Consider the following 22,478-nt stretch of genomic DNA (forward strand, 5'->3'; position numbering starts at 1 on the left):
CATGAAGTCAATACTAATTTTAATAACTTCAGTAGGATTCCTACTTGCGTTTAGACTTTATTGCCAGTGAAGGTAGATTATGACACTACCTACCTATTTTTTCAATGCAATTCTAGCACTAAAACAAAGAAGTGCTGCTTTTTATCGCGGAAAGTAATCAAAGATCAAATCATTACACGCAGGTCAACAAGAAACCGGGTAAAGTATTGCTTGCAATTTATTCCAAAACACACTGCGAAGGCCAGTGGAGAGTTTCGTAGATAATCCAAATATTCAAACATGAAACTGTCTGGTTTTCTTCTATCCCTTACTGTGTCGAGACAATAAATTGTAATTGTTCCTTCTATCGATCGTCTAGCTTCAAGTTACCGTGTTTAATGTACTACTCCAACAACAGAGGTCAGACATCAGTCGCTCCGTGTAAATACTCGTAATGAGCTACTTTATATTGGAAGAAGACCCTAACACACTTGGCAGAAGTTTTGCTAGATAATTTACGTCACTGAACCATGACTTGGCAGAATACATTATAATCAGTAATTGCCTTGGTTAATTAGTTGTGCTTAAGAAGCGTAAATATTAAAACTCAATCGGTAATTGATCGAAGGATGAAAAAAACCGTGAAGAAATGAAGGCATTTTATTAGAGAGAATCTTTACAAAATTATCTAGAAAACTTTATTAGATACAGCGAAACTACTCTTTCGAATGAACCTATTGCAGTACCTAGTAACTTAATCAAGCATTTGACAATTGTACCAAAATACTCTGCAGTAGCGCGAGACTTTACAACTATCAACTATGGAGAAATGGTTAGCTATCGAGAAATTTTGCATGAGAATATGATCAGCGCCTCTAGTAGGCCTTAGGAAGTATTTTTGCAGTAGATACATTTTAAATGTCCAACTCTCTATACTCGAAAGTACCGATTGTAGATAATCGCGCTACTGTAATCTGTTATTATAATCACTCGATAGCAACTGCCTTGATGGTGTTCTTTGGTCCAGGCAAAAGCTTAAGAACTTCTCTTTCAATATTGCGGAAATGCTGAGAAACACAAATGTTTGAAACAAATTATCGCTAAGAGAGGTAATTACCGAGTTTGCTAATAAACTTATTACAACGCTTTGTTCATAAATAAATGTTTACCATAACGTTTACTATTGCGTAAATGGTTGCGCAGATTTTCTGCATAAATCTAGGGATGTTGAATTCAGTTATAATCTCAGTGAAACACGTACCTATCCTTTACTGTTAAATACGAAACTGATTAAAGCGAAGCAAAAGGAGCTATTGGAAGGTAGGTAATATAAAACTGTTAGAGTTATTTTACTATTAATTGAACTTAGATTTAGTTATGACACAACTTGTAAGGGGTTGTTTACATTACACTGACTGTTAGACCTTCCCCGGGTAATAAGTTACGTAGTAGGTTTTGGATGATAATACCAAAATTGCGTGTATTTTCTGTTGCCTGGATTTTTTACTATTTTTTTCTTAATTGACCCAGTCAATTCCACCCCGTTTTTAAGTTTTGGTTTGAAAATCGCACACTCAACAAAGAAATATTCACACGCAATATCACACAAGAACTTCTTACAAATGGTGAATAAGTAACCTTTTGAAAACTGACATAACTATCGCAACCCTATAACCGATGGGAGAGAAGATTCTTTCGCAACGTTTCGCGATGGAAACGTAACGCACGATCGTCACGATTCGTATCATTTTTAATGGTTGTTGTTTTAAATGAAATTTCGCAACGGTTAGGACCGCCTTGGTTAACAACCAAGCAACTAGTGATGTAATTACTAAGTTATTATTGTAACCATCTAAGCAAGCAATAGAATTGTTAGTTTTTATTATGTATGAATGTACATTTTAATATAACTGTGTAAATAGATTGGGTAACCGATATTGAAGCTGAAGCCTTAGAATAAGCACTTGCCCAAACATGGTATTTTTATTCTGTAAACATCATCACTGTAAGCTATTTTTCATATGAACTGAATGACCATTTTATTCTTCCTAGTGCTTGGTGCACCAAGTTCACAATCCGTTTACAGGAAAGAGCTTCTGTTTTGTTATGCAATTTCCGAATGATTGTATCATTAGAGTTCAGGACCTTTGTCTACCAAGCGACATGATTACATGGTAGGCATTTAATTGCAGTAAGCAATCGAGCAACGTTTATTCTTTATAAAAGCCGCTAGTATAACCTATCGAGGTTATGAGTGGAAATACCTACTTCCTAATTACTTTATTTACCTTTTTAAATAAGGATACAGACACCATATCTAAGATGTCAACTCATCCTGTATTCAGATTTGAATGTTATTGTATTTTATTACCTGCCTTCGTAAACGTTCCTTATAAAAAAAAAACTGTCAATATAAAAACGCCAATGCATTTACCTAATATGAATACTACGCCTTATTCGCATCTCTACAATCGGTACCAAATGCAAATAGTGGTGATCCATGACTAATACAGTTGACCACGTCATGGACACATCGGAGTCAAGATCGCGAGGATATATGATGATCGGCATGATCGCGTGTCGATTGCTCATTGATTGCTCATGGACATGCACTGGTCAGTGTTGCCACTTAAAATAGCAACGTTCAAGTAAGGAGCAGTATTATTCTTAAAAGTTTTAAATATAAAACACGTGGGAATAGTATCTGCTATGGTATCATTTTATAAGCTTGAATTACAGGCAGAAAGCATGTTATGCACTTCCTTTGATACTGGTTAATTTATGTGATAATATTAGATTCTATGCTGCTCTATGCCCCGTGATGTACTTAAAATAATTGCAAGGACCCGTCTTTTCAAAGGTAGGTACGTTTATTTTCCCAAATGGTCTTTTTTCTATGTGTAATAAATTAGTATCGTCTAAATACTACTTGTACTTATTACAAAATCTGCAATGATGTAGGACAGATTGTTCTGACAACAAATCAATTTATAACTTGAACAACAAGCATTGCATTTACACACAGTTCAATGTATGAGAGACGGGTCGGGGCAAGTACGGGCCTCAATTATGTCTGATGAATGAATCACAATATAAAGAGCATAGATTTGCGATTTCGATCACAAAGCATCGCAAAACAAAATACCTATAAATCAGCATGTTATACGTAACGCAGCCGTGTAATCCGAGTCTATTCACTTCGTAATAACCACATAGGTACCAACGTAGTATACATAATAGTAAATGTGTAATGTTTCCATTGTCCGTAAGTGTAAGCCTCTTTGTCTTTACTTATTCTTCAAGTTGAAGGTTGTTTTGTAGAACATGATAGTCATTAAAACTAAGTACGTCCTACTAAGTATGTATGTTTTGTAGAACTTAGAAACCTATACTGGCATCATTGACATCTTGCCTAGCCTTTCATTTTGTAGAGACCGATTGCTAAATGCTACTTGGTTAATGATAGTTATTATTAAAATATGCATTTTCTAAGGAAATGTGGAATTCAGATAGGTGTTTTGCGTAGATAAATAAAATATTATTTTGCAAGTTTAGAATAACAAAGTTATTGTGATAAGATCGTTCGTCGAAATGCGTGTTAATTCTTTACCTGCTGATACCCAACCCGTCCTCACTCAAGGTTCCTAAAAAGGCTAAAAACACGTTTGAAGACAGATAAGATTCTAAGAATTAGAGAGATTAGCATTTGGTGTAGAGTTCCATTGGCTCAGGGTTGGTACGAACCTGCTAATGGGTCGTTCTAAGTTATGAGGTAATTTCAATGTCAATGAATTTTTTTATATTTTTAATTGATAATTTATTTAAAATAAAGCTTTGAGATTATCAAAGTCAGTATCTACTGTAAGGTCACTAAAATTCACCGATGAAATGTTTTTAATTTAGTCACAAAAGCGCCTTAAACATGAAAAATGTATCTCCCCTGGTCTGTCCTTTAACCGATCATGTTAATAAATTAGTATTTTTAACTATCTTTAAATTATTAAATAAATTAAATTGTGTATTATTTAAAAACTAGACAAACTAAATTAAAGCAATGAAAAAAATAAAAAAGGTAACATTTAGATTATTCATAAAATGTTTAATATTGAAATTTGTCCCTCGTATATAGCATCTCTTCCCCTGGCGTTTTGTTTTCATTAAAAACTCACGACTTTTAATTTCGCCGCGTAAATTCTGACCTGGAGCACAAAGTTACTAACGTGAAGTTGACAGCAAGCCGTCGGCGCGAATGCGCCCGCCATATGGTTCGCGATTACACAGACGCCACTGTGTGAAAACTGTCGTGGTTCAGTGAGTGTGTTCTTTCCCCTGGTAAGATTTTATTCTTTATTATAAGCATCAATATTTTACTTTCTTCCTAGAATTACTGTAATGTATGCAAAGAATCGTAATCTTCCCGTCTAATAACTTGTTACAAAAATTTTGACTTTTATATCGATATTTTGTCGAAATAGTATCTCCCCTGTCTTCTTTCCCCTGCCGCTTAAGGTACCAGGGGAGATATTTACTGCTCAGGGGAGATAACTGCTTCCTGCTTATGATGCAGTTATCCATTATTTAGTATCCGAGTGTATTTACCTAGTCTGGTTTTAGTTTAAACATAAATCTTGTTATTTTAAATGTCGATTGTACGAGTGTTTATTGTCGCTTTCATCCTAAATATCTCATACCAGGTAGTGTTCCTCGAAACTCTTATTGTTTTTGTAATAAGTAAAGGAGCAGTCCTTTTTAACCCGGTTACCTTATAGAAAAACGTCGATGCCAAGTTACCATATTTTGGTTACAGATTATGGCGGCACGAAAAAAAATGACGCGTGAAGAACGCTTAGAAAAAAAACGTGTAGCGGAAAGGCTGAGATACCAAAAAATAAAAAATGACCCTGTGAAATATGAACAGCAAAAGATTAAAGAGCAAAAGAAATATGATAAGAAAAAAGAAGGACTAATTAAAACTGTGAATGAAATGACACCTAGAGAACAAACAAATTGATTTTCGTATAATGTCATGTTTTTGTTGCTTTGTAGGAATGAAAGATTATTTTATAGTGAAGTCTGATGGCTGTTGAAATTAAGTCTGATTAATATTAAATAAAAATGAAGTTGATTCTCAAACTACCACTGTTATTTATTTCATAACACAACATAAATGTCCCTCCCCTGTCCTCAGTATCTCCCCTGGTCAGTTATAAAATGGTAAAAAATTAAGATTTTGTCTGGCTGTTGTCTGGATATGAAGATAATAAGTGTTTTGGTAAGAAAATACTGATAGTACATTAATTTTTTATCATTTTTGTCATGCCGCCTCTTCTAACATCATATTACCTCTTAACTGAGAATGACCCTAATAACAATAATTATGGAAGAAGCAAACGTACCTACGAAACTTTGGAATACCAACACAGTTTAAGTTCATACAAGTAGCGACACAATAAAATGACAATAACAAAACAATCTACCAAAGCCTTTGAAGCTTATTGTAATCTTCTAGTGAGTGTTAGTCAGCATGAATGAAAATATAATGACATAAAGAATACGCGTTGGAATGCAGTACAAGTATACAACAACACAACTTTATCAAAATAAGGAAACTTTAAATAATTACCTTTAAAATAGTTAGTCCAATGCTACAAACCATCTAATTATTATTAAATACAAAATACAGGAATGAATCGTCTAAACAAACAGCTTATAAGCTACTTTCAATACATTGAGGACTTAAAATCTGGTTCCGCGATACCGCTATGCACTTAAGGAGAAGTATTAACACATACCTCGGGTGGTTCCAAATCGCGCACACTCTACCGCACTGTTAATCATTAAAAAACTGTATTTTTGTTCGTAGTGTTTAGAATACAATATAGTTCGTTTGAGGATGGCGTTCGTTCGATCGTTTTGTCGTTGAACCGGTAGGACGGGACGCGGTACCTGCCTCGGACCCGTCGACTAATCGACTGTCTGCGCTATAAGGCACGTGTTTACATGACTTCCTTTGTATGTGTGCGTGCGAGAAGGCTTTGCTGCGCGTGCGAGTGTACGGTGTTGCCAGCCAGAATACGTTACCCGTGATCATGGGAATGTAAAATGTGTGTTGTTTATTCAAAGTTGAGCTAGAGCTTATGGGTACTGGGTACCTCTACCTGACTTTTGCCAATTTGCTAAATACTTGCAGCTAACAGTTCATCTATCTCACACTTGCACCTATATATTTACGACACCAATTCACTTAGTTATTGGATTGTTGTGTAGGTACGTACCTAATTAAATATTGTTTGATAATCATTATAATATTTAAGTTATCCGTGCCACAGCGTTCTCTTGGTGTGGTACTCTCCATACCAGTCCTATTTTTATTGACGATCAACAAAAAGTATCATGACAACTATCAGGAAAATGCTTAAACTTTTGCGACCACTTGTTGCTATTTTATGTTACTCATAGCTTATAAAACGATAAAAGCGTAATAAAATCATAACAGGCAGTACCTACACTTATTATAAAGTATGTATTGATTGGTTGCTATCGGAAATTACACATAAAAATTAAAAATATTACCTACTTGTCCAAACGCACTCTTCATGATGTAGGTAACAGTGTAGAAGTAAAGTACCTACCCATAGATCATAAAATTATTTCGATACAAATAAATTTTGATTAATATTCACTAAAGGATTCACTGAGTAGTGCCTGTCTATGCAAAAAAAAATATTTTCTAATTATTCTGAACGAATCGATTGTCCTTTTCCCACCGAAACAAATGTTTAATTTTTGACATTTCTATTATTTTTTCTGAAAATGACAGTTTGTCATCTGACAGCGCAGTTTCTATTTGAAGAATTTTATGGTACGCTTGACAATCATCACTTCGTTTTAGAAAAGAGTTCGTGAAATTCGGAGTTAAGGTAAGTACTGAATTTGAAATATCAGTTTCCAAAATTCAAGTGCGTTGTTCTAAGTTATACCGTGCCCTACATTAAAAGTAAGTACGTAGGTAGGTACTGACCTACCTGTTTAAGTTAGTGTAATGAGCTACCTACTAACTAGAATGATTTAGTTTTAGAATGTTCCTAATAGTTTGATATATTGTCTGACATATGATTTGAATAAGATACCTACATAGTTTCAATATGTTTACTGTTACTCCACAAACCAACTTAAAGATCAATTGAAGTCAGGAATTTGTATATCTTCTCATAGCAACATTTATAACTTAGAGAGCTATGTATACAAAACTGGAGGAGCTTTAATAAAGCACAGTGAAGTATCCTTCAGGTTTAGTTTTATTTTTCTTTTATAAATAGCCCACATACAGGTTTGACTTCATACTGTGTCCACTATAGCCGGATTTCACAAAACATTTCACATATAGTTTTCTAATTAGGTACCATTTTGAACTCTGGACAGGTTTGACCAGTTTCTTGTATCTGATGCCCGGTTGTTGTTCTACATTGATTAACATTATGAATATTGAAATTAGTATTTAGTTTTTCTCATACTTTGATTGGTTTGAAGAAATTTATATAGTTAGTTTCTTTATTCTGCTTCTAGTGCTGACTTTTTAATCAATTTCAAATAATATACCTGCCTTCCTTACTTAACTTCACTAAGCAATAGTAGTATTTTCTTTCTGCTTGCTCTACCTGTAGGTACACAAGTTGCACTGTTGATGCTATATTCTTTGGCATCAAATAATTTTGTGGATTCAAATGAAAGTCACATATAATTTTTAGATTTATTTTATTTTCAATAACATAAAAATGTTATGTTTTTTCATTTTACACATTTCGAAATGAATTCAGTGGGTACCAACCTGATTGCTAAAATGTTCACATAATGTTCAAAATGTTAAATATGCTACAGTACAGTTTGGCTTTGCATTAACTTCAGAGTCATGGGTCGCATGTTACCTTATTTAGAATTCTTCTTTCACTTATTTCCAAATGCTGCTTAAATTTGTACGAGCACAAAATCTACTTCACAGCAGTTCATTATAATATTCAACAAAATATATAATATTGTAATAATTTACTCATTTGGATGAATCATTCGATTCGATTTATGATTTTAATTTTTATAATTGTGATATGCTATAAATTTTTTGTGATATTTTCAATTTTTTATAAACAATTTTGTTACTTTTAAATTACCATAAATAGGTAAATGTGTAAAAAATTACTATTTGGTCATACAAAAATCGATACGAAGATCCATCCAATAGCAATATTCACTACAATAAATAGATCTAGCTAACTGGAATTGAAGGTCCCTTAAAATTATGTAATTTATGCTAAAGCTGTGATCAACTAGACATACAATCGCCTGAAACCTTCGGCACGCTCGATTAAAAACGAACGAAAATAAACTTGACATAAATGTCTAAATAAATTTATTTACTTCATTTGTTTGAGTAATTGACCACGGCTTCGTATAATACTAATTTTATTGTTTTCCGTAATAGTTTGACTAACTCTAAAGAGGCGTCCATATTCATAGCATGAAGTAAAGATGCGCAAATCATCAATTTTATACATAAGATAGTGAAAGAATCGACAGTTTTACATACAACTCTAAGTTAGAGATATCTTTATAAACTGTTATTAAAAATTTGATTAACAGTAAGTTTATGTTTGAAAATTTACAATATCTAAATAATAGGCAATGGTTTAATGACTGATAAATTTTATGGGAACTTAATTCCATTTAGAAACCACAATTTGACAATTTGCGCTGCGCATAACTCTAAAGAGATAAAATAATTAAATAAACCATAACAATAAAATTTGTTTTACTTGCGCATTAATTTAGAGATTTAAATTGAAACCAAACATTTGAAAATATGTGAAATAAGATTTTGTCAATTCAATGCTCATCACAATTTTTATTCCTATTTGTATAAATACTTTAAAATAATATTTTTTATCTATTATAAATAAAATTTATTTCCATAAGCACTTCATTATTGCTGTAGTTTGTGGAATAGAGGTGGGCAAAAAAACGAAACAAAATTAAGATGAGCATGGATTCAAGACTTTTGCTATTATGTTAATTGGCGGTTTGCACTTGTAAATAGAGAAACGTTTGAATACATATACAGTACAATCAACTTAAATAGGATTGTGAAATTGTTTAAACATACGTTATTAAACCGGAATAATGTTAATTATGAGAATGAATTGCTAGTACACATTTAAAAGCATAAATGAAGAATTAACTACTATATAATAATATATTCCAACTTAAGTCAAAGGAACTCTTTCTGAACCAAATTAATGCAATACTAAGAGACTAGTTTAACTTTACTTAGGAAATATATTGAGAACATTTGGAAACATTAAAATCTTAATAGAATCATGACAAAAGTTGGCTTTATGGAAAATATTTTAACAATACATGAGACTCAATGATTTAAGTAAATGTTGATGTAGTACTGTACTGCCTCCAAACGCATAGACTTGTAATTAGGTATGGTAATTTTGTATGTACATGTAAAACCATGTGTAGATTTTCTTTAATTTAGTAATACTATACTAAACTGGCCGTCATATAAGTATCTGCCATGTTCTTCTCCTATATATAACTAGGTAATATAATATTCTTATCTAGATTCATATTTACAAATAATACAGTTCATTACTATATATAGAAATTAAAATATATTTCTATCATTCTTCGATTCACATAACGCAAAATAATTTAACAGAGTTCATTTTTGCACTCACATTTACAATATATAGTTTGTAACTAATTTGTTACCATTTATTTGTTGATTTCAAACAACTCATTTAGAATATATCACCCAAAGCGAGTAGCGTTATACTCACGAATCCTATCGTATCTTACCATTTAAAAATGCAGAATATGCGAAAACTTGAAGGAATATGTTTACAGTAAATGGCAATTGAACATTATAGTTCGCTCGCATCCAATAGGAACTATAAGATTCACAATGCCCCCGAGCGGGCGGGCGCGCTCGTCTTATCACTATACATACACGGAGCCGCCTCACCCGCCACAGTACACAAAACAACTAGCACAAATAAAATAAACTCCTCTTTATTATTTACAACCCGGTGAACTATTCACAAATTATGGACACAAATCAAAAAACTCTAATCGATTACAGTTATATCGAATAAGAAGTTGAATTATTAATGAAAATTTGTGTTACAGTTTATGCTAGAGTTTAGAATATAAAGGAGCTCAGTAGCGCCACCGTGTGTGCGGCGGTGCGAGGAACTATACATGCACAACACCGCAGTGTCTATGGCCGTTCGCCTCCAATACTTTACTTATATTATATCTTATATACCTAATAAATGTTCTCCAACACCATTGTTTCAACAATCGATGTCTCGATGAGTCACTGTGTTTAACAAGACGGATATATCGAACGTCTACTAGATTACGCCTTTACAAGGCGACAGAGATTCTGGTAGCATCTACTGTTCGCACACTTCGCTATGCTGAACACAGTGACAGGTGGAGAAGGAACTAAAATCTAATATCACAATATCGGGCTTCGCTGGCTGAGTGCGAGTTGAACAAACGCCTAGTCTGACTTAAAGACGAGCATGAGTAAATTACGTAGACGGTTGATGTTATTCACGTTTAAGTTTTTCTTCATAGCGTAGAAGCCACTGCAGCAGTTACTTCTAGTGTTGGTGAATATAATTGACACTTGTCCCGTCAACGTTCACTTTTACTATGTCGTCCTCTGGGTCTGGAAGAGGTATAGCTTACTCGAACAGCGCCAACAAATCGTCGGAGGAAGGCGCACGCGGCGGATGGCTGCCTGCAGAAGACGACGATGAGGGCGGCGTCGCGAGTAACTCGCCCAGCGCTGGTGCGTCTAAGTACGAAAGCAGCTCCATAGGGTCCACACTCGTTTCCGGCAATAACTAGAATTGAGAAACAAGAAACTTAGATTGCTTCGAGGTAAGTTGATACTTGCACTACTGTGCTTTGTACTTTTTAATGTTGCATGTTGCTGAATTATAGTAATAAAAATCGCTCCTGCTTCCCCAAGTTATGATTGCTTCAAAATATTAAAATGCTGAAAGTAGATAGCTTTGTATACTTACATTGAGATTATCAGTGCCTTCTCCATCGATAACGGCAGCCGGATCGAAGTTTAGGTCGGCGGGTATGTCGACGTCCGTCAGTGAGTGGTGGTCGACAGATGGCGGGCCGGGCGTGTGCGACGAGCCAGGCGTGTGAGCGCCGCCGCCACCCGGCGTGTGAGCCGAGCCTGGTGTGTGTGGAGTGTGTGGCGTGTGCGGCATCTACAAAATAACAAGATAAGTCAGCTGTAAGTATTTTCAATATCATTAATTTATTCGGAATCTTCACTACATCTAAGTATTTATCTTGTTTAAATCATAGTCAAATTGTCTTTATTATTTGAAATTTTATGTTATGAAACACTTATTGAAAATAAATATATTATACCTGATCATTCAGACTCTTCTCCATCGCATTGAGGGGATCTAAAGAGTTTACACTCTCGTTCAGATGTGATAATGGTCCGTTTCCAGCAAACTCGTTACTTCCTGGTCCATTACTCATACCAAAATCGTAATTCTGGTTGTTCGAACTTGAGTTTCTGTTCTGTCCATTTTGATTATAGGATGATATCATAGATCCACTTGCAATGGTGTTCATGTCTGGCGGAAGATACGGTGACAAGGCTTGGTTCATGTCCCAGTTATTCATTGTAGGCATGTTCATAGAACCTGGTGAAACAGCCTTGCCTCTTTTACCCACACTAGTGTCGCTACTGTCGTCCTCCTGCTGCAAATTCAAAAATAAAATTGCCTTATAAATTGATTGAATCTAATTATCTAACGGCAGTAATAAATAAGATCGAGAGTTCTGTTAGGATTTTATTATTTTGTTGAATTGTTTGTATTTTAGGTGATTACCAAAAAAATATAGTGTGTTTTGCATTTATCATTCCGTATACGATAAATACTCACCTTAATGCCAGTATTGTTAGAGGTCTTGGTTGCTTTCCAGTTAGCTCCGCTGTCAATTGTGACTTCATCAACATCGGAACTGTTTAGTGTGTTGAGTATACCCCACATGTATTGATCCACTTCTAATCCTTCTAACTGAGCCGGTTTACTAAAAATAATGGTATTATTAGTTATGTTTAATGTGAATTTGGTAGTCGCAATGCAATTTGTTATAAGATTGCGTATACTTACTTGCAAACTGGACATCTCCACGACCCTCGTTCACAATTGAGTTGTAAATATGACTCTAGATCGAAGCATTGTATGTGTTTACATTCATGCCCGCGAGCTGGTAGCGTAATTTTCTTAAACGTGATAGGACATTTTAACGAAACTTTCAATGCGGTTTGTTCAACGCTGTCCCTGTCGTTTGCTGTATTTGAACCATTGCTACCGTTCGACGGCGTCTGGTTGAAGTTCATTTTTATCTTTGCGATGCAATGATCTGCTGTTAACAATCGCTTTCTTAAAAGACCTTGCAGAACGCTTCGCACGCTCGGCCGATGAACTAATTGTAATACAAACAGGTGTGACTGAAAAAAAAACGCCTTGTTAATTTTGGTTGTGTTTGAACTGAATTTGTATTTAACATTTTCGTAATTTCACAGAAAACTTACGATATAAAGTAGGTCAATACTTACACAGCAGCAGGCTGAGACAGTAATTTGTATCGTATTTCTGCCTGGCTGGCACACATCCTTCAGGTACAATGGTTTGTGTGATGTTTTGTTCTCTCCTCTATCTATAACTAAGGGCGTCGCATTTACTGACACCTGAACACTAGCTGGCCAATTGGTGTTCATTTGCCTGTCTTCGTGATGGAAGCATTTTAGTTGTAACTCAAGGTCCGATCTGCAGAAGAAAAGAATAATTGTTTAATTGCTCGTTGATATATTTATATATTTTTTTATTGGTAGCAGGATTTTAATATATATCTTACCTCCATATTAACGTTGAGTGAACCGTAGGCTTTAATTGAAATACGTGGTTGCTAACTGCTAAATTATGTTCTAATCTAAATGGTGGTAATATAATACCATCTCTTACAGGGAATGTTAACCGAAGCTCGTCATCTGAAAGTAATAATATAGCCATATTACAAAATTTTCGTTTTACAGACATTTACAAGGACCATATTATGATAGTTTGATACTTACTTTGCATACCCATCGGTGGTTTGAGCTCGTTAAAGTGGGGTTTGACGTCGCCATTCGGGCTAATGTAGGGAGGCATACTGCTCGCAGGTGTCAGAGGCGGTGTAGGATTACCAGGCACTGGACTGTGCTGGTAGTTCATGTTAGTTCGCATCGCGACCTCCTGAGCGAATTGCCCACCGTATTGTCCCCCATATTGCGCATTAGTAGTTTGATGTTGCGAGAACTGGTTAGGCACTCCGCCGTTGAAGTACTGCGCTTGATTCGAGTAAGGAGGGGTAGTTTGCCGCATGTTTCCTCTCATGGCAGCACCAAAGTTACCGCTTGGTCCTAATGGCTGTTGGGGTGGATACCCAGGGCCCTGGAAGCCAGGCCTGCCTCCATAGCCCGCTGGATACTGAGTCGGCCCAAACCCAGGTTGTGCGCTCATTGTGCTATACTGCGTTGATTTTCGCTGACCCATTAACATAGTACCAGATGGGTAGGGAGTGTGTCGTCTCTGGTAGCCTGGAGCCATCTTTGCTGAACTTCCCATTTGGCCTGGCCCCATTTGCGAGGGCATCATATTCGCATGCATACCCATATTGGCCATCTGCGCCATTGGGTTCATGCCGTTCATGGCGGCGTTTCCCATCTGCCCCATTCCCGTCATTCCGTTCATGCCGCCGTTGCCTCCCATCCCCATTCCAGCCATTGCCGGGTTATGGCTGCGCTGTTGACCATAGCCGTTTATCGCGCCGTATTGGGGATTACCCATAGTCATGTTGTTTTGCATCTGGAATAATAAATCATTTATTTTTATTTGTGTTCGTGACTTAGGAAGGTTTATCTAAATTATCATTAATACTCCGATTGCAACTGAAAATTCTTCGAGAGAAGAACACTTCTCGTATTCGCCAATTTACTTAGTAGGTAAATTTGAGATTTGATATTCTCATTATCATAATTAGTTCCCGTTTTCTTTTGTAAAAAAATCTGGTCAATTAAAACAAATATTACCTGCGAGAATGGCTGCGAGTCCTGCATCGCGGCCGTGGTGGCCGCGGCGACCATTGCGGCGGTGGCGCCGAACTGCGCGTTCTCGCCCCCGCCGCTCATCGCGCCCGTACCGCCGGCGCACCCATAGCCGCTACATGAACATAAACATTGTACACAAGTCACCGACCAACGCTATCTTATCTATTTCACAATTTACGAATACCGTTAATAGATGTTCCATCATCTGCACAACATTCCAATGGGAATCGATAATCATTTCGTGAGCTGATTATGTGTTACAGTATTGATATCTTTCAATTGTTCGCGCTCTTTAACAAAAGTAATTATTTCTTAAAGCGTGGAGCAACTATGTATGTAGGTACACATGTACATATTAAATGTGAAATCGGTCCAGTTAATATTATTTCACTCACGATACGAGCAGTTTCTATTGCAAGCGGCCTTGCAGAATCGAACATTCCACACGTTAACGCTTCGATTATTAATAAACTCAGACTCAATATTCAACCCAAATTCTATCGGCGCAAGATCTTTTTTTAATACGCGCTGTGATTTTATTATTTTACTAACAATGAGAGAAAAAATCAATATGGATGTATAGTGACGCGTTGTTACCCCTGTGTTTCTCTCGGGATGTATTTGATTTTTTGTACGGCGCCGGAGTGGGAGAACGATTCATGTGAACTGCTTTTGGGGCGAATTCCCGAGCCTTCCCGGAGCCCTTTCTAATAATTCCCATTCGACAAATGCACGACAAACACTCGCACGGGCTACCCATTGTTGCGAGCATCTGTAGTGGTGCAACAATATTGGCCCTTTGTATTGTACTCGTATGAAATTATTTTAATGAATATACATTAACGTGTGTGAGTTAGCCCAGTGTACACAAACACTGACTAATAGTCGTAAGTAAGATATGTATTTTTACAAATAGGTTTGTCACTTAGTAAGTAACTGTAGTCTAAAATTCTAATCACTAATTGTTAATAAATAAATCGAAGTAACACAGTCAAGCCGACTAGCGCAGTATTCTCGTACATAACTTAACAGGCACTTAGTAGCTTTGACAACCAATAAACACACGAGTCAACAACGCTCATCTCGACATCGCCTCTATTCATCGATGCTGTAGATGATTTACAAGGGTCCTTCCTTAGGTAAACTCGGCCCGACCTGCACTTCTTTTTATAGTTTTGTCTGGACCTTTTTTCTTTTTGCCGACCGAAATGTGTACCCAACAAAAAATCTGTGTGTTCTGTATCCTGGTGCACTTTTTGTAAAAGTGGTACCACATCCGAATAATCACTTACGCTCTGTTCAAAATATTTGGAATGTTGAATGCGAGCGCTGGTTTTGGGCATTTCTTTTGAGACAATTCCCAGAAAACACCTTTATAAAAGAACTTATCTTTCGGCAAATGTGCCTGTTGAGACGTAATGTCTGCTTACAAAATGGTACAGAGGCGCGTCGAACTCGATCTTTGTGCAGAGAATATGACACGATCTATTCGTGAGCACGTTATACCCGTTCTTCGACATACGAAACTTCTAAATAAATCAATATGAATGAGTAGGTAAGCCGCTATTTCGAGAAGCTGGAAGGTGTTTGGCATAGTATTGAGAGATGTGCGAGTAACGCGTAGGTATTTTGATACATAGGCTGCAGTTAATTTTAGATTAGTGCGCAGACGTGTCGGATTCCTGGTTAATTGGCAGTGGAGATAATCGTGTATTGAATTTGACTGTTTAACATTTGTACTCAGTTATAACTAATTACAACAATGGTGTGGAAATTCTTATTGTTAAAAACATAGTGAGTACAAGATTACAGATTTCAATAATCATTTGTAAAGCGTGTATAACTTCGTGTTTAATTTTTATTTGTAGTGAAGTGTTAAATAAGGCATTAATTGTGAGTCTCGTATAGATTACTATCGCGGTAGCGTGAAGCCGTGGCGTGTTCCGCCCCTGTGTTTCGACGACAGTTGGTCACCCCCATTTAAATGCCACTTCACATTGTGGCTTGTGCGCACACTGCCATAATATAAAAGCGTTAACGTTAATATTATTGGATCGATGCGGCTTTGACGTCTTAAGTATAATACAACATGATTTTAAATTATTTACCAATTTTTCGTTTTGTCGCGCTCAATGGAATTACATTGTTCGTAAACTTAAAATGTTCTATATTGATAGAGTCGATATGCTGAAGCTTTGATATTTTAACCCTTTATTAATGTTTCCGTCGTGTATTAAGTGCCTGACAATCGGATTTTGTATCAGACTAATGAGTTTAATTATGTATACCAATATCTATCTCATTCGCGTCAATTGATGCCGGGGTCCGGAGAATGAATCATGCTTCAAGGAGCGGATTCCGGGGGTTTACAAATGGAGCCGAGCGTTCCGGGGTAAATACGGTACAATGAGCGGGGAAGGGTCGGCTCGTCGCGCGCTTAGGGTAAGTGGGGCCGGTCACGTCAATATGGGGCTTTATTACGGCGACGCTCCCGATAATAATTTGTTTGGCTGGCGATGATATTGAACCAAGTAGAATCACTGTTCAACCAGTTTGATAAAATTACATGTTTCATCGGTGAGCAGTTAATTGAATATTTGTGCAAATGGTGCTGTACTGTTCAGATAAACTAGATATAGACACAATTTTTAAGGTTTCTTGAAAGAATCCGTTCTGCCCTATCGCGCACGTGGTGGTGTAATGTATGTTGTGTCAGTGCATCCGCCCCCGTTCGTCCCGCTCGTTGGAAACTGACGTATTTTTCCCACGATCGCTTACTTAACGGTTAGAATTTGTTGACTTAATGATCTTAAAGTTTTAACATTCGCATAAAAAGATGATATTGGCATCCCTGATGTATGATAACGAACAATGTTTAAGTTTAATGAACGAGCCTGGTTAAATTCCCTGCCGCTACCCTTGAAGTTAAGTAGACTTCCTGTGTTCTGTTCACACAATCTCGTTCCCGGTCCCCATTTTATTATTATTTACTTATTGGTTTTGTATAGAGGCAGGCCGCCATCAACAATATGTCGTTTGTAAAGGTGACTGCTAAACAAAGTCGTTGAGCGCTTCGACTTAGCACCTGCTCGGTTTTTTTTATTTTAGTTAGCTCATAACAATTTACTAGTAACGGTTATATAAACTATTTCTCTCAATTCTCATTATTATAATTCAAAACAGAGTGAGTTAAAATAATCAAGGTAGAAAGTAGAAACATTAAAAATAGCATTAGAATGAATCTTAACTGTTCGATGCTCTCCTCGGTTGTGTTGCTAGTTTAATGTTTTGTTTATTTGTGTTTATTGTAAGCGCTAAAGTGCAGTCACCGCGTGCATTCCCATCGCGCGTTTGTGTGAGTGAGTTAAGTAAATGTGTGCGTTTCACTACGTTAGTGTGAGTGCAATGAGGTGCGACTGTGTGGGTGCTGGGTGCCCTAAAGCGTTTGTGCGTGTGAATGGAGGAGCACATTTCATTTATAATTGCAGCGATGCGCGGTCGACAATGCCACACTCATGTGTACTTTTAAGTTATCCCTCGTTTATTAGGGGACACCTAATGCTTCCGTTTAAAAAAATAGTTTCTTTTAGATTATTGGGCCTAATTTACGCGCTATTGGATGAGATTTTTTTACGCTAATATTTATTTTATTTTTAACATAAAAATCGTAAGGTAGTTAAAGATATTTACGTAGATGGTGTATTTTTGATTTTATTGCTTGTTAACTACGATAAGGTGGCACAGGTAAGCCGAGTCACGTTTCAGCGTTTTGTTGAAATGTAAACAAACTTGTTCCGGATAAGATAAAAACAGTAAAGCAGCCAAGTACCTACGCATAGCGTTGAGTTTTGGTAACTGATAAACACATTGATGTACCTACTCATAATTTTCGGTTTGTAATTAAATTGTCATTGTAATGTTATACCTTAGTTTTGTATTTCATGAAATATATTTGTAACATCGTTTTGTTGATAGATTTTTGTTCTTTTTTAATATTTCTGTATTTTTAAGGAACTCGTACACATTTTTTTTTTGAATATGCCTAAATATAAAAATGATGACCGGGGAAAATCTCTAAATCAAAATCTGATATCGATACCCAAGACTTGATTGTAAACAAAGGTTTAGAACTCACCTAGGGGCGTTGACTCTGTATCCAATGGTCCCTTGCAATGGGTTGTGTTTTCCACTATCGGGAGCTTGGGCTCCCGCGTAGGTGATGGCAGATCCCGCGTACCCGGCCGTACTACTAGAGTTCGCCGTCCTGCCGTTCCAAGGCACCCCCTGAAACACGATGTATCAGGTTGGTTGTTGCCCAAAAATATTAACATCAGCTCGAAACTGACATCTCTTCCAATCGATATTTATTCCCCAATAAATCCTTCATGACTTAAAGATTTTTTTTCTCCAATATTGTCGTCGTGTCAGTCGCGAGCGTACAGTCGTATTTTCTGTTATCGCGTATCGCGCGTAAATTTCGCTCCAGCCGTTCGTCGAACGTCAACAATCGGCGAAACGTTCATCGTTTACCTTTGTGAAATATTCATCGTCGTCATCTATTGTAAATCACTTGTATTAATTTTCCCATGCGTGATTATCTGATCATTATTTTTCGATTTTTATTTCAATTATCCCAATTTTTCCATTGTCACACGAAAAATACGGTCAATGCATTCAATTGAATTCGATAATTGGTTTTTAAGTTCACTTTTTTTTTCACGCACAATATGATGAACGCTTCGCGAATTCATTTCGTCTTCGAATCAGCTGAGGCAAAATCCAGCGTGTACATTTTACGACAGGTGGTGTGTTCTGGCTTTAAAGTTTTATATAAGTTCTTAGTTTCTTTTAGATTTGAATATGAGATTTTAAACTCTAATTTTAAAATTACGCGCAAGTCACAAATAAAAATTTCCCAAACTTGTAAAAACGATTAAAACCAGAACAAAAACTTTAAAAAGCACTTTTATTTACTTGTATGCCACTTTCACGTAACACAGGTCTTGTATTCACTTCAGGAATATTTTATGCATAATCCAGTTTTGTCACTTAGAAGAAATCCTTTTTTGGTGGTCCACTTCACTGTTATGATGTTCAAAAAATCCAAATTGTCACTTAGCACATCAAAATCCAAATCCAGGGTGTAATGAGATCAAACTTGTCACTGTGTTCCAGCATTCGATAGCCAATAAGTTATCGTTCACTCACGAGTCCGACTTTGAAGTCACCGAAACATCATAGACGTGTTGCACGAGTGTCGACACCGACGTCACTGGCTGCGACGGCGAACGACCGCGCATTCGACCGTCAAAGGTAACACTGGATGATGGCGATGGCGAGCCGGCGACGGTGAGTGAGAGGTTGCGGCGCGGGGCGCTCCCACCCCGCGCGACGTTGCCAGCTCGCCGCGATAAGTGGCGCACCCCCGCGTCCCCCGCTCGTAAGTCGTCGTCTCGGCACTCGGCGATCGGCCGTGTTCGGGCGCCATCGTCACCGTATCGGCTCTCTGCCCCACCCCGCGCGCTCGACGTTTTCACGTAACGGTCCTCAATCGAGCGCGATACTGCCAGTGCGATAGTTGTAATGTTCTGTCGTCATTGCGATTTCAATGATTAAAGTAGAGCGCCATCGATAGAAATATCTTCTAAAAATGTTTTATGATTTTAATAATTTAGTATTACACTAGTATGTAAAATCACGAAAATATTAAAATAAATCATTTCATGTCCCTCTCAGGTAGATATTTGTATCTGAGTTTTTGCGCAGCGGTTCGGCGCGTTGCCGCGGTCGACAAGCGTCTGCGTTGGGGCATAATAATTAGCAACGATAAACAATGGGCTTGTCGTCCTCTGGCCGCTACCTGCGCATGACGATAGAGGACGAGTGACTTGTCCTGAGATGTCCTTGCTGCGGTGCGCGGTGCGCTGCCTTGTCGTTGCACGCATTTTGCACACATCTTCAATTATATTATAATGTTATCCTAATCTTTGACTTCTTTTTATGTTGACTCTCGTGACCTCTATTTAGTCAGCGGTCTGTTTTTAACACGCTTTAGTTTTAATGATTAAGTGCCAGTTTAACGATAGCATTGCGTTTTTTAATTATTTTATTAATGGACGTTACATTCAATAATTTTATAGGTAAACTATATAATGCAATTGTTTGTAAGGTACCTCCTCAATGTATCATCAAAATGCACGAATTAAACCAAATTATAATAAATGTTATTAAATTAGGATATAAATTTGGGGCTATGTTATTTTTCTATGTATTTTAATTGATAATTAATTATATGTATATAACGCCTTTAACGCAGAATTGTATGTACTACTGGAAATATAAAAAAAATCTCGGAAACCTCTAACATAAAAATCAATTATTTTGTGCTAAATATGCAAATATCATTAAAAATATCGAGGAATGACATTCACATTTATAAAATGGTCTACATTAGTTTTGTGCGGCACGCACGTCGCCTTTGCCTGCGCCGACTGGAAAGTCGGGAAAGCGATCGACGAGTGGCGCGCGCGCGCAACGCTTCTCGTCCGCGTTCCGATGCGCCATGCCGGCCGTGCGCCCGCGCCGTAGCCGCCCAGCCCTCTACTTCATTCATAAAAATAATTAACTACCTATCCGCTCTACCAGCTCTAAATATAACTGTAAATATAAAAATTTACACATATTATTCAAAATTTATAAATACTTATCTGATCGAGAAGGCTTTTTTATTTCACTTAATATTTACCATTTTCTAATCAAATTCCAATCTCAGCATTTCTTGGCTTAGACGTGAATATTAAACAATGATGTACCTTGTCACTTGCAAATGTTGCAGTATTTATAATGTTCTTTTTTTCGAAAAATACGCACCATAGGTATTTTGTTTAATGCATGGCGTTCACCAAAATAAAATTCTAAGCCAAAATACCTAGCTACCTATTCCTATTCTTATAAGGGCTTCGATGTAGGTTTTATTTCTACTAATGCATAGATCTGTCGAGAGCTGTGTCTGTTTATTGGAACGGTGGCGATTAGTACGTGTTTAGTTACATTTCTTCTGTGGAATCTTATCAAAACAGATAATGGCTGTGACGTAGGATCGCACTGATAACATACTCATGTGTGTACATTAAAGCACGTAGCGGCCCTTGTTACTTGCCTATGTGTTGATATTGTTATTATATTCACATTTTTGGTGCTACGTGACTTTTTCAAACATTTGAAGGTCACTACGAAGTACTGGTGGAATCTAATCAGTACAAAGATCTATACCATTCGTAAGTTTAATTCCAAATAACTGAAAATAATTCATTATGAAAGTATTTTGATTGTGAAAATGTAGCTTTATGAAGGAAAGGTTTAGTTACCTATTTATTAGCTTTGTTAGCCTTGGGCGGGCGAGCGGCCGAAATTCCTAAGTTACCTACTTACCTATTTTGACAATGATTTTCGTTCTTTAGTTTGTACATTTATATCCCTGAGATTCTGCTATTTATATAGTTGTGACCGTAATCAGTATTTTACGAAGTAAGCAATATTACCCTGTTGTTAACGTGGGCGTAAAGAATAGAGCACCCGAAGTGGCTTTCGGGGGACGAATCGGGAATGTTGAATCGCAAAAGGGCAACACGAAGGCGTAAAACCATTTCGCCATTATATGGTAGGTAATTATTATGTGTGGTAAGACAAGGTGTATAGTATCGAAATATCAATGAACGGCATTGCACGATGCCTACATAATGTATGCTAGGTATATTTTTAATAACCATGATTTTATAATATACGTAATTAAGATCTTTAGCATCGAAAAGTTGAAGTTTTTTATTATAGATCATTTATATTTTGCACATCGACAAATATTATGTTATTAAAAAAAATGCTTCTGCTAGCTGTTTCATTCCGGCGTTAAAGCAGTTTAACAATGGTAAAACTAAAGCGGAGTAAATAGGTAAATATATCTTGGATTAACGAAGTATCATTGCTCTTAGCTTCAGCTTGCGAAAGTATTAAGCCAAAATATTGACAGTATGACAATTAATTGGCAAACTTAACTTATTTACCACTTACTATGTACCTATAAAATATGTTAAATTATCTAAAAAGTCGATTCTGAACTTGCCATTATTGTAAAAATCGCGTGTAGGTACTAATGTAAAAAAAGATATACGTCTCGATACGATATAAAATAATTATCGTTCTGGAGTTCGTTAGCAGGGTGTAAGTAAAGGGTCATAATTTCTTACCCTGCACCTATCCAAATGTCGGATTTTTTTCCGAGTTAATAGCTCTAATTCAC

The 22,478-nt window shown here is 36.6% G+C and overlaps 2 protein-coding genes across 3 annotated transcripts in view; both read right to left on the bottom strand.

Annotated features, from left to right (window-relative positions):
• Window positions 1–5,960, bottom strand: part of btsz (bitesize) — an 89,890-nt gene extending 83,930 nt beyond the window's left edge. For both annotated transcript variants that reach the window (XM_076115459.1, XM_076115458.1), the window contains exon 1: window positions 5,772–5,960. In XM_076115459.1, the coding sequence (XP_075971574.1) occupies window positions 5,772–5,817 (46 nt within the window). In that variant the 5' untranslated portion in view covers window positions 5,818–5,960. The remainder of the gene's footprint in view (window positions 1–5,771) is intronic.
• Window positions 5,961–7,717: 1,757 nt separating this feature from the next.
• tna (Zinc finger MIZ domain-containing protein tonalli) lies at window positions 7,718–19,533 on the bottom strand. The gene is made up of 11 exons (XM_076115464.1): window positions 19,157–19,533; window positions 18,318–18,466; window positions 14,165–14,294; window positions 13,169–13,940; window positions 12,952–13,084; window positions 12,653–12,863; window positions 12,204–12,544; window positions 11,973–12,120; window positions 11,446–11,787; window positions 11,079–11,279; window positions 7,718–10,895 (listed from the first exon to the last, which is right to left on the bottom strand). Exons 3-11 carry the CDS (start codon window positions 14,261–14,263, stop codon window positions 10,734–10,736), a joined length of 2,409 nt encoding a protein of 802 aa, XP_075971579.1. The 5' UTR covers window positions 14,264–14,294; window positions 18,318–18,466; window positions 19,157–19,533; the 3' UTR covers window positions 7,718–10,733.
• Between the last annotated feature and the right edge of the window lie 2,945 nt (window positions 19,534–22,478).

This window comes from Anticarsia gemmatalis, chromosome 6, assembly GCF_050436995.1.
Source record: "Anticarsia gemmatalis isolate Benzon Research Colony breed Stoneville strain chromosome 6, ilAntGemm2 primary, whole genome shotgun sequence".
NCBI classification, from domain to species: Eukaryota; Metazoa; Arthropoda; class Insecta; order Lepidoptera; family Erebidae; genus Anticarsia; species Anticarsia gemmatalis.